At 45.6% G+C, this 12990-nt stretch overlaps 1 protein-coding gene across 1 annotated transcript in view; it reads right to left on the reverse strand.

The window, feature by feature from the left end:
• The window catches only part of LOC135913085 (techylectin-5A-like), a 33781-nt gene extending 21371 nt beyond the window's left edge, over positions 1-12410 (reverse strand). The window contains exons 1-2 of the mRNA XM_065445753.1: positions 12311-12410; positions 2376-2544 (exon numbers count right to left, since the gene is read on the reverse strand). Of these exons, the coding sequence (XP_065301825.1) occupies positions 2376-2517 (142 nt within the window). The 5' untranslated portion in view covers positions 2518-2544; positions 12311-12410. The remainder of the gene's footprint in view (positions 1-2375; positions 2545-12310) is intronic.
• Positions 12411-12990: the final 580 nt, after the last annotated feature.

Here is a 12990-nt window from a genome sequence, read left to right on the forward strand (position 1 = left end):
GGTTCGATTCCTCGTACTAGTAGTGTTTACCTCTTCGAATAATACAGCTCCAGCCCAAGCGTTATGCTATCTGCCACAGGTGACAGTTTTGAAATTTCGTAACACTTAAAATTATCCAACCCGTATGAAGCTGCTCGAGGCGAATTGGCGCCGTCATTGTCGTTGCTCGTTTTGTCGTGCTGTCCAGCTATCAAAGACACATGCTCAGCAGCACGCGCGTGCAGGATTAGAATGCCCCCAAAGACGCGATTCGCACATGGCTTCAGAAGTGAGAAAGCCACGGGATCGCACCCTCATCCTTCGCTCAGTATGCTCCGCCGGAGCCAAGGCACCGTTCTGACGACCAATGATTGCACGAGCTTAGCGCGCACAAGTATTAGCGTTGCTCCTGAGAAGCTGCGCGCAAACCACACCACGGTGAACATCAAGCTAAATTTGTGTGAATCTTTTCTTCGGGCGCTCACCAGCCTATACGCTTTTACTTGGGTCTTAACAGGGCCATCAACGATGCGGGACACCTGACAATCGCTTGCGTGATTCTTATCACGCCAGCCTCCGGGAACACCTTCGGCAAATCCTTGCAATCGGTTTTAATGTTTCGCCTTTGGTTGACGCTGACAATTTTAAGGCTATCAGCATTTTCAGTAACCTTACTCAGGTTTATGGTATGTATGTATGTATGTGTGTATGTATGTATATATGTGTGCATGTGTGTGCCTAGGCACGTATCTATGCATGTGGTGCCCACGCCTGAGCTCTTACCCAAGTATTAACTTGTGTCGCTGAGTGGTCCATGGGTAAAATGGTAGTGGATCGGAGTGCTGTGCTGAGGGAATCGGGTTCAAGACCAACCGTTTGACCAAGCTGGGTCACTGGTCGTGCAGCACTGTGTTTGTGGCGCTCTCCAATGACCCTGTTTCACGACAACTCGGGTCACTGCGCATGTGACACTTTGTACGTGTTGCTCTTTATGGACTTTGATGCTAACTGTTTACCGTATGTATGTGGCACTTGTGTTTTCTTCAACGAACCCGTTTAACGCGAACTTGGGTCACAGAGAGTTTGCCACTGGGTATGTGTCACTCTTCAATGAACCTCTTCTATGTGAAGTCGGCTCACTGGGTATATGTGTCACTGCGTGTGAGCCACCCTTTATCGGTGAGTAAAACATGTCAACCAAAAATACGCAGTTACCATCAGATCAGTTGCTTTTAGCTTTAAACTCGTCGATCATTTCTAAAGGTTAGGTGCACCGCCATTATTTTCTGGCAGCATCATTTTCATTACTGTCTTTTTAGATTCTTTTTATTCCGATATTGTGGAAAACAAATGCCTTTTAGGGATGTTTATTTTTAGCCATTCACGTGCTTGTTACCATTTCCCTGCCTGTGGCGACTTACTTGCCACAAAACATGAACCACATAAACTTTCGCGTTGTACAGGCGTGTTTTCTGGCCGTAATTATTTATCATTTATTGTGTCAGAATGCCACCCTATACAACAAAGGAAACTTTGCTAGAACAATGGATGATTATTGTGACTATCATCAAATTGTCAAACGCTTTGAAAAAACTATTTATTGACTCTATGAAATCTGTGATGCGCTTGAAGGCATATATTGATGCGGCGAAGGCGTTTAGTTGGGCTTTCTTTTATTGCATGATTCCTTAGCGAACCAAGCTGTTATCTGGAAAATTTGTTGTTATGGTATGGGCTTCTGTACATATAAGCAGTCTCGCCATATGTGTGTTGAATACAGCGGCTCGATCCCCGGCGTGGAAGGCAACTGCCACAATTCATCTCGCGCCACTGGAGCCCTCTCCTGCCGCCACCAACCAGTCCACCACAGCATCTAAGCTGCAGAAATCAGAAACCTCCCGAGTGAAAGCACGTATGTCTCAAAAAGATCTAAAAATGTCGATGCGAGTTTATAGAAGCGCCCTGCCATTTGGTTACACGAGGACATGCGCCACTGGCATCGAGACCTTTCTATCGACGTTGAAATTCCTATTGCCAAGCGCCTACAACCACGAAAAAGGGGTCAAAGGAGCCATAGAAACCAATTCGCTCTAAATGTCGCATCTCCACGCACAACATTTTCAGGCGAAATACGTCATCCGTCAGAGTAAATGCGCGCACCGCGGCTTTGAACAAACCGTTTGTCGAACACTAACGCGCCTCTTGGTGCTTTCCTATACCTCTCCGGCGTTTCTCGGCGCTTAATAACTTTTGATGACCAATGTTGTCTCCCTAAAGGCACATTTGATTTGTGAATAACCGAATGATTGAATTCCGTTGCAAACGCTATCGCCGCTTATGTGACATCATGCACTGTAAGCGAACATTTTTTATGGAAAGTATGCAATGCGACTCACGCCTAACACGTGCGAGGGCGTCCACGACTTCTTGCGCTGAGTTCTCGGCCCACTCGAGCGCTGGTAATGCGATCGCAACAAGGGGTACTGCGATGAATACCATGGCGACAAGTACGTAGATCAAGGAAATTTTCCCAGCCATGGTCAGTGACTGTATACTGGCTGAGACCTGCAAGTACAAATAGATTTGAACACTTAGCGCCATTTCAATACCTATTCGATGTTGGGCAGAGTGGGTGTGTCGCCGGCGTTAAGAAATATGCCACATGCAGAGGCATGTAAAGACATGACGGAGACGAAGGCGTCCATGTTGTGAAGGTCCCGTCCACAGCACCAGTCAGCAAGAAGATGCTCTTCCTCTAGATTGTAAATACAGTATTGGTGACACAATGAAATTGACATCTGTAAGAATTTATGTTGGAATATACAGACTGCTGGCAACTTATGTATGCGTTGCGAACTGCCACGTAGTTCCTAAAATCAGGGAGCACGATGTTACTTCTTTCGCCGATTAATTAACGCTTCACAATTTTGAGAGCTTAGTACCCATGAAAAAATATATGCAGCTTGAATATTCATGTTGTAATCTATATAAAACAAGGCTGTAGTGAAGCGGTACACTAAATGCAATACAATCGAACTATATGCGTACGAATGTCTTAGTTTTCATCGTATGTAACGTGAAATTTCATGCGACATATGCGTTTCTGCACAGAATAGCACGCCTTATTAGTCGTCTAATTGAAAGGCATACTTATACACCGCGTTGTTCATGAGGTATCCTAACCTAAATTCAAATCCACAACCCAATGACGAAACCTCTCAGCACACTGCAGGACGTCCACTCCGCGAAGCTACAAGGATGAGGCGATGTATGTGCTTCGTTAGCTGAGTGGTGCATGAACACAGAAGCACGAAAGTATGCACATGTATAAACTAACTCTATACCCGTCGTTTCAACTCTTCTCACGCGCACTCGCACATAGACATCCTGAACGATTGACCAAGAGTCGGTACATGTACTGTGGCAAGTATTCAATGGGCCATAAATCGGTAGCGGTAATAATTATTTAGGAATATAGGAGAAGCTATTGAATATAATTCACTATTTCAGGAGGTCCGGGGTCTTTAGGGATACCGGTCGCCCGATATTATACGTGACTGTTTTGCATCATAATTGCTCTCTTGCGCAGTACATAGGTGCACTCACTGGGCACTACTTTGGTGGTCAACGTGCAACGTAGTAGCGGCTGGTGGCACCGAACCTTCTGTCCAAAAACGTGGTAGGCCAAAAAAAGAAGATTTAGAAGAATGGCATAAGCGACTAAGCATCGTGCACTCTTCCATTAGCAGATTCGTGCTTCAACAATTTGTATAACGGGAAATTTTGTGCCCAGTTTTCGTGTTGTGATTTGCGACATGGAAAACACGTGCGCTCAGTAGCACCTCAGTTTGTGAGTGAATCGCGTACAATATAAGTCGGTTTGTTGCGACTTACTATGGGGGATGGGGGCGACATAGCCGCCGACCTGTCAACCAGCTGGCGAGAGCCGATATGGGCTACACGGTGAAAGTTTCGTTCGGAATTATGTAGTGATCAGCAAGATAACATAGTAGTCGAATCCGGCTCGGAAGCCCTTTAAAAACCACTTTAAGTATTTCTACCTCTAATTTAAATGTATAATATTTTCTAATCTCAGTCTGATGCCTTAAAAGGCTAGTTTAAGCGAGAGGAAACTTCACTAAAACTCCTAAATTACTTTCATTTTAAGCTGGAGTACTGTACGGCTGCAATATTTTAGTCAACTGGTTAATAATAAACAACAATTCTACAACTCAGATCTTACATCAAGATTTCTATAGTCACGTTCTTGTAGAATTACTCTGCGTGGTCGAAAAAAAATTGAAACAATGTTTTTAATATTTTTTTTGCTGTGCAACCATGTTTGGGCAGAATAGAATTAAGAAATGTTTTCTACATTTTTTGTGTGTGTCTGCAGTTTCTTTTGCCATGTTATCTTTTTCTCTTCTTCTTTCTTCGTTAAAATTAAATGGTCCACAACTTATATTCTCAGGTGTCATGTATCCTTTTTGACGTTACCAGCTTTCTGTGCTGTTCGGCTTTTTTTTTTTTGATTTCAGGGTAAGGTTGCGGGGTTTTTGAGAGTTATCTTTGCGACAGCTGATTTATTCGTTGTGTGCTAAAACAGATCAACTTATAGTAGCTTAATGACTACCACTAAAGCCGACGTCCCTTCAGGTTTAGTCGCGTTCAGCCGACGCAAACAGTAACACAAATATAACCGTCCCGGAGTGTTTCTCTAATTTAAAAATTTTTCTCAAGCGTTCAACGACCGCCTACTCTGCCATTGTAAATGTTAGCATGCTTCTGATATCTCCTATTCATCTTCCGTCGCCGCAACTACGCCGCCCTCCAATATTTTAACAGGTGAACATAATGAAAATTGCCAGAGCGTTAAGATCAGAAAAGAGCATCACGAAAAGTGCGTGGGGCTCTCGTTGTGAACGAATCACAAGTTATAAGTAGAAAACATTCGCTAGAAAGTGAAGCAGGCAACGTTTACCACGCAAAACATTATCTAGTGAGCCTACCTTAGGAGGGCTCTTTCAGTGGTTATCAAGTATTGCCTGGGATCTTATTGACATTAGTGAGGCTAGACGAACTCGTGAGGCTTGTATAGTGCTGACTAATGGCCGCCTCCTCTGCTACAGAGGTTGTCAAGATAAGAGAGAATACAAGGTGTAATTTATGATCCGTAAGACATACGGGGCAAGATTGATGAATTCTACGGCATTACTGAGAGGCTAGCAGCCATCGTAGTAAAATTTAATAGGAGTTATAGAATAACTGTAGTACAAGCGTACGCTTCAGCGTCCAGTCGTGGTGACGAAGTACTAGAGTAGTTTTTTGATGTGGAATTAGCAGTAAGAAAAGTGCGAACTCAGCATACTGTTGTTATAGGCGACTTGAATGCAAAAGTGGTGAAAAAGAAGCCGGGGAAGAAGCAATTGGCAACTACAGCATCTACTCTAGAAAGAATAGAGGAGAGATGTTGGTAGAATGTATGGAAAGGCATAGGCTCCGAATAATGAGTACCTTTTTCAGGAAGAGCAGCAACAGGAAGTGGACCTGCTAATGCCCTAATGGAGCAACAAGAAATGAAATGGATTTCATAATCTGTGCCCATCCCGGCATACTGCAGGATGTAGAAGGGTAGTGACCGTAGTTTAGTTATGTCTAGGATTTCTCTAAATTTGAAGAGAGAAATAGTAAAACTAATCAAAAGCGAACAGCCCAATGTAGACATGAGAGATAAAACTTTATTATGTCCTTGATTGGGTGCAAGGGGGGCGGGGCTTGGGAGACTATCCCCAGTGCCCCCTTCCTCAGACGGTGACCAGTCCTTGCTTTCTGGTAGCGTCATCGGCCATCCGGATGGCCCAGAGCTGCTCCTCTGGGTCCAAGCTGAGCAGCAAAGTCTCCCATTGCTCGGCCCTAGTTATGATGCGTGTAGTGTTAGTGCAGCAGGTGTTGGGGAGTGAGTCTTTGGGGCATTGCCAAATAATGTGATCGAGGTCAGCGCGGGCCTCGCACGCTTTGCAGAGTGGGGAGTATGCTTCGGGTTCAATGCAGTTGTATAGGACGGGGTTCGAGAAAATTCGAGTCTGAAGTAGTCGCCAAGTGGTGGAATGAGATTCATTCAGTGTTTTGTGTGCGGGGAGGGGGGTAGCGTAACCGCTGTCTGCGGTAGTGGGGGAGAATTTCTCAGAACGTGACCATTCAGTCCCGCGCGTGATGGCGATGCAGAACAGAGGGCTGGTCAGTATCAGAAGACTCAGCAGAAGGATGATGCGCTCGGTCTGCGAGAGCTCGGGTGACATTGTGGGCGGCTTCGTCCGAGCCAGGTCCGAGTTACCAGGGGCCTAGATGATCTGGACGTGGTGTTGTCTTAAGCGAGGAGTACCAGAGATTATCTTCTGTGCTTGGGGCGCTATCAGTCCTCTCGTTTAGTTGTGAATGGTCGTTTTTGAATCGCTGATGATGCAGTGTGCTTTGGTAGCCGCGTAGCTGAAAGCAGTGGCTGTTCATTCTCCTTCTTCGGTTTCCGCGGTGAATATTGATGCGGCATCGAAGAGCTGGTACTGCGAGCCCGCGACTGCGACGACCACCATGGCGTTTTGGTTGGGGTATTTCTCTGTGTCGACGTAGGCTACGTGAGCGGCTTGGTCGTAGCACTTTTGTGGTCATTTAGCTCTTTGTGCACGTCGCTCCGGGTTGTGTTCAGGGTGCATATTGAGAGGTATGGGCGGGACGGGTTCTTTTATTCCGAATTAGGTGGTGTAGGTCATGACTAGTGTGCCTACAATGCGCCTGCGTGTGGTGGAATTGGCGAGTCATTCGTATTGGCTAATACGCTGCGCTTCAATAAGCTCGTCTATGGTGTTGTGAATGCCGAGGGCGTCCGGTTTCTCGTTAGAGGCGGAGATGGGGAAGATGTAGGGCTTGTTTATATGCCCTCTTGATCATAATATTGTGTTTGAGCTTGTCAGTTGCATTGAGGCTAAGGTAAGGGGCAACATAGGTGATTCTGCTCGGGGCGTAGGTGGTTACCGGGCGTATAAGGTTGTTTCATTTCATGTCATTGTGCAGTAAGCGTAAAATCAGACGAATTCAGGCTGGCGCTCGTAAACAAATGTGCGGCTTTAGATAACCAAGATGAAGGTAACGCAGAGGTAATGAGTACAACTGTAACTAGGAGGATTTCAAATGGAGCACCTGAAGTGGAAGGTAAGGCACCAGAGCAACCAGCAGGTAAGCTCTCCCAACTAACAAAGGACCTCATAAAGAAGCAGCAAGGCATGGAAGTGTCTAGCTCGAGAGATCAGACAGAATTCGCTGAACTATCACTACGTATCAACAAGAAGAAAGCAAGGAATACTACAAATTATAACGTGGTGACGTTTGAGGAAGCAATAAAAATGACAGCAGTATGAAATGAGTCAGAAGAAAGCTTGATATAGAACAAGGCAACATAGATGCAGCGAAAGATAAGCAGTGTTATGTTAATAGCCATTTCGATTATATAGTAAAAGCAGCAGAAATGTACTATACTGACCTGCACAGTACCAAAAGCAGCCATGCTATCTTCATTTGAAATAGTAATGAACAGGATCTCCTTCAATAAGTAGCGATGAGTTAGAACGGCCTTGCAAAACATGACCCGGGAAAATGCGGCAGGAGAAGATGAATAAGAGTCGCTTAATTGAAAGATGGAGGCGATATCATGCTCGGAAATATTTCTGCCCTTTATATGCAATGTCTCATGACTTCAAGTTTACCAGAGAGCTGGAAGAATTCTAGCATTAAACTATACATTGGATGGCAGACGTTGAAGAACTAAAGAATTATAGGCGTCTTAGCTAGCTTTGAGTATTAAAACATTCACTGAGATTATTTCCAATAGAATCAGGCAAACACTTGACTTCACTCTACCAGGAGAGCAAGGTTGGCTTCAGAAGGGGACAATCCAGAACGGATCACATTCACGTCATCAATCAGGTAATGGGGAAATCTGCAGAGTGCAATGAACCTTGTTGTATGGCTTTCGTAGATTATTACGAACGTTTGAGCTCCGTGATTTGATTTCCTTTGATACCAGCAGTCATTAGCCTCGTGCGCGATCGATGGCGGCGAACGGCGCTCCGGTGACGTCAGTCACTCTATACTCGGCGCTCCGGCTGTAGAGTAACTTCATTCTCACGCGTTTTCTCACGCTCCAGCTGCGTCTCGTGTAGCACGGCGTTCTCCAATTACTGTCTGTGTTTCTGTTTCTGTTCTAAGTTCTATAAATGTTAGCGTTAGTAGGGCAACAAATGTTGCATATTTAATGTTTACCTGCTATATCACCTCCCCATGTGGTAGTCCTGTGGGTATGGCGTAGAGCGGCTAAGCTCGGGGTCGCTCATTCGGTCCCGGCCACGGCGGCGATCGCAATTCCATGGCGGCGAAATGCGAAAACGATCGCGCTTGCCTAAATTTAGGGGAAGGTTGAAGAACCAGAGGTGTTAAAAGTGAATCCCGAGTCTTCCATTACAGCATGCTTCATGATCATAATGTAGTTTTGATACCAAATATCTCACTATTTCATTTTTTTTTATTGGAACATTTTCGTATAACCACAGCACTCGCGGGCAGGGACAAGATCTGGTAACTAAGTAACAAAACATCGAACCGAGCAAGTAAATGAGTCTATGCAGCTTTTCAACTGAAGCACGAACGCAGGACTCTTTCACGAAAATTCGCGTTGGCTAAGTGGCGTTGTAGTTGAATACAGATTTTAATTTTCGCTGAGAACTCCAGTAATTTGATGTTGCATATAAAAAATTGTCAGCCCAGAAAACTCTTTTTTTTTGTTACGAGTGGTTTATCTCGAACACTACCTTCACCACTATCTATTGTGTTTCGCAATGGTCAAATATGCTTTGCTGCACTTTCTTAGAAGTAAACCTCATTGCCACTTTCTAATGAAAAAATATTGTCTGTTTAGGTTTGCTCAGGACTATTCTATTCAACGCTCTTCTATACTGCCGGAGACCACTCGGAAGACATCACTTTATCAATGTAGAAATAAAATATTGCTATAAAAACTCAAGACTGCCTGTGAACATTGCCATTTGGGTGTAGGCCACCCCCTCCCTGTCTTTCCTAGTGTGTTTAGCGGTCCAGCTATTTATTGGGTCAAGTACAAGACAACCTAAACTTATCAGCCTTCTTGTTTTATTTCATCACAGTGCACAATACATCAACATGGACTCATAGATTAAAGGCTCCACCTTGGTGGTGTCTTTACCCTGTTAGTCAATGTCAGTTTATTGTGTGCTGTGATCCAATACAAATGTACAACCAACTACTCAACCAGTGCGCCCTGACCAAGGTCAATACCAGTTTACGTTTTAGATTTAAATTCGTATGACGCGCACAGAACAATGCAAATTGAAAACGGCGCTCTAAGCAAACGATATCAATGGTTATTATAGCGATAATATATCACAGCCGGTCATCACAGCCACACAAGTCCTCGTAATTTAGTTTCGCCCACTAATGTTGTCCACCAATCTATCAGATGTTGCAGACCGCATTCGAGTAAATGCTGTTAAAGCAGTGTATGTATGAACGCCTAGCAGCAACCAGCTCGTTTCCTGAAAGTGACATCAAATGTCTTTCGTAATATGCTTGAAGTGCTGGGCAGGAATAAACTTGGAATGTCTATTGCCAATGGAGTGGGTGACCGAACACGCAGCACGCTCTGAACAGACAAACTCATTATTACATGTAATACCGTGTATTACATGTATTACATGTAATGCTGCAGCATTTCGCCTTCGGCTGCGGCGTCTGCACTGCAGTGCAGACGCAATAGCCGAAAGCCAGATGCTGCAGTTCGTCGTCGAAAGAGGGCCGACAAATCATTGTCAGTAGGCCGCGACACAGGAACAGCAATCCCAAGTAACAAACGCCGTGCACCCTGACGAATATAGCAGATGACAGCAGGAGCAATCGACATTAAGCGGGGTGACGACGGCGACTGCGAAATGGCGTCCGAAAACATTGCGTATATACTTTTCTACAAATCTGCTGACTCGCACTTCAAACATTCGAGCAAAGCAGGTCGACAGGCAGCGCCAAGCTGGTTTCACGTATCCAGTGCGCGACCGGCGCGGCCACGGCTTCTCCTCAATGACGCCACGGGCTAGAGGGCGCCACTCGAAGATCCCGGGGCTAATAGAGGCATTGCGTAATCAAGGAGTAAAGGAGGCATGCAAGAATATCTTGCCAAATATCAACAAAGTTTCCATAGCTGCCTTTGTTTTTCACAAGAAAAGCAGAGCGTTACTTAGGAAAAAAACGTTGAGGCAAGGATAGGCAAACTCTCCGATGTTATTCATGCTTAGAAGTATTCAATCTGGGTAGGCTTAGCAGTGAGTATCAACGGTGACCATCTCTGCATTATTCGGTTTGCAGACAACATTGTGCTGTTCAGCATCATTGGGAATGAATCACAACAAATGATTGAGGACCTTAGCCGAGAAAACATAAAAGTCGGGTTAGAAGATTATTCTGCAGAAGAGAAACAATTATCAATGGCCTGGCAAGCGAACAAGGATTCAGGATTGGCAGTCAGCCTCTACGTTCTGTACAGGAGTACGTTTACCTTGATGAATTACTCACACAGGATCGCGATCATGGGAAGGAAAATTACAGAAGAATAAAAAAATCCATGGAAACTTGAGCGCTTCTTATTATTTGTGAACGCTATTCATTAATGTCTAATTGAACAGCGCTGAGCGGTCCTTCCAATCTTGCGCTGCGAGTAATTTACCACATCGGTAAGTGCTGCCCGAGTGAGCAAGCAGCAGAAGCTTGCTGTGCAAATAGCCATCGGGAGGCGTGTCGTGGCGATGCCCGCTCCTCTCAGGCAACCACTGGGGAGCTAACACCACAGACGTTCTGCCCTTTCGCCCGCTCTGCGAACGAATCCTAGATAGCACAAATCCTTCGCACTTCGATTCTTGACGCATGCTACCTGCGCGACTGCCGTATAATCTTATAGGGATGTCACGAGTAAGCCGCGATGATTTTGATGTCACCGATTTCGTCATGCCAAGCTTGACATAGGGAATTTCGGTCCAAGTCACACGACGTCATAAAGCAAGGTGCATAAGCCTGCTAAGAGGCACTGACTCGCTCGTACAGTGAGCGAGGGCGACCTGGCTTCGCTGCTGGTGCACTATCATGGCAGCAGGTGTTCCTTATCGCCCGCTCAGCTTCGTCGAAGCGCAACTGGTGACGTGGTGTCCCAGCCAATGGGAACTCCGTCGAGCCGCGATCGTGACGTGGCATCGCAGTGAATGCCGATGTGAATTTAGGTGCCGATTCGCTGTTACAGAGGACAGACGCCGGCTTTTTCGCTCAATGGGCTACTTGAGGCTTTCTTATCGAAAATGAGCTGGAGTGCATACGCCATGCATTACTAAACCATGGCTGCGAGGTTACCACTGGCGTTGAAAAATAGTGTACAATTCTTGCATTCTGCCAACGCCAACATGTGGGGCAGAAACTTGGAGGTTAACAAAGACGCTTGAGAAGAAGCAAAGGACGGCGCAAAGAGCTATGGAACCAAAAACGTTGGGCGTAACGTTAAGAGATAGGACGAGAGCGGTGTAAATTAGGGAGAAAACGGGCATACCGATATTCTAGTTACCGTTATGAGAATTACAACGGAGCTCCGCAGGCCATGTCATGCGTATGATAGATCACAGGAGGTCCATTAGAGTTACAGACTGTGCGCCAAGGAAAGGGAAGTGCTGTCGAGGACTGCAGGAAACTAGGTAAGGCGATTAAATGAAGAAATTCGCAAGCGCAAGTTGGAATCAGCTAGTGCAAGAAAAGGGTAATTGGAGATCGCAGGGACAGACCTTCACCCTAAAGTGGGCATAAAGAAATAGGCTTATGATTTTGAAATGTTGCCTCTCCAAAACAGGGACATTTATTTCAAATCTCAATTACTGGGGTTCTTGTCTTTCACAAGGATGATATTACGAATCCAATGCAGGCACCATGGAGATGTGGCCTAACTGAACTTGTCTTTTTCTATCTGCCACAAAGAGAAAGCTACGCAGTAAAATTGGGCATCGATTGCATGATACCGGGTCATCGTTGGGCACGGAACATGCCTTTGTGATTGATAACCATTCACGTTGGTTTCACAGGCATAAATTTTCTCATGGCACATGCCCTGTGCTGAAAATAAATGCAGGCGAGCGAACATTTATTTCCGCAAGTGTGCTTTCAATCACTGGTGCCAAACTCAATAGCAAAACACAATCAAAGAAAAACCACGACATTCACTTACTCTGCCTGTGCACACCGCAATGGTTAACTTCAGTTTCGTGGGGCCACTGGCGATCGTTCTGACAGATCGTAAACACTGTACACCACAGGCACCTAATGGTGAGCCCTGCCCGTGTAGTCCGTTTAAGTAGGAGACTCGATGACCGGGGCACTAAAAACGTCTGCGTTTCACGGAAACCCAATACTGATATGCACTGCAAAAGTGTTGCGTTAGGGTGCTGCTATCTACTCAAGTCGACTTCGGGAGCCCTCGCATCCGCCTTTACCGAAACTACCGAGTGCCCTTGTCGAGTGCTGGGCGACTCTTTGGTCGCCAGTGCTTAAGCAACGTCCACCCAGCACACGTATGTGCTTGAGATTTTTTAATTCCAGAATTTGCCCTAGTCATATGAGCGCAAATTTACAAAGGCCATCAATTACATTCGTGCAGCCCTCTTCGTTGCAGGTATTGCAGCAGTGAATTAGCACGCCTGTTGTCCGCCATCTAACAGGTAAAGTAATCTGGCACATTCGGCTTTAATTCGCGCTCCATGAGCAACTTGTGCTTAATGTCCTTAGTTCTGCAGCACAGCGACAAATCCATAAAACGGATTTCTGAGCTTAGAGGAGTGCTCAGAGACCAGAAGGAATCGAGGGCGGTGGGCTATCAGGTAATGATGGCCATGTGTTCGGCCAAGTCAA

Source organism: Dermacentor albipictus, chromosome 2 (assembly GCF_038994185.2).
Source record: "Dermacentor albipictus isolate Rhodes 1998 colony chromosome 2, USDA_Dalb.pri_finalv2, whole genome shotgun sequence".
NCBI lineage: Eukaryota > Metazoa > Arthropoda > Arachnida > Ixodida > Ixodidae > Dermacentor > Dermacentor albipictus.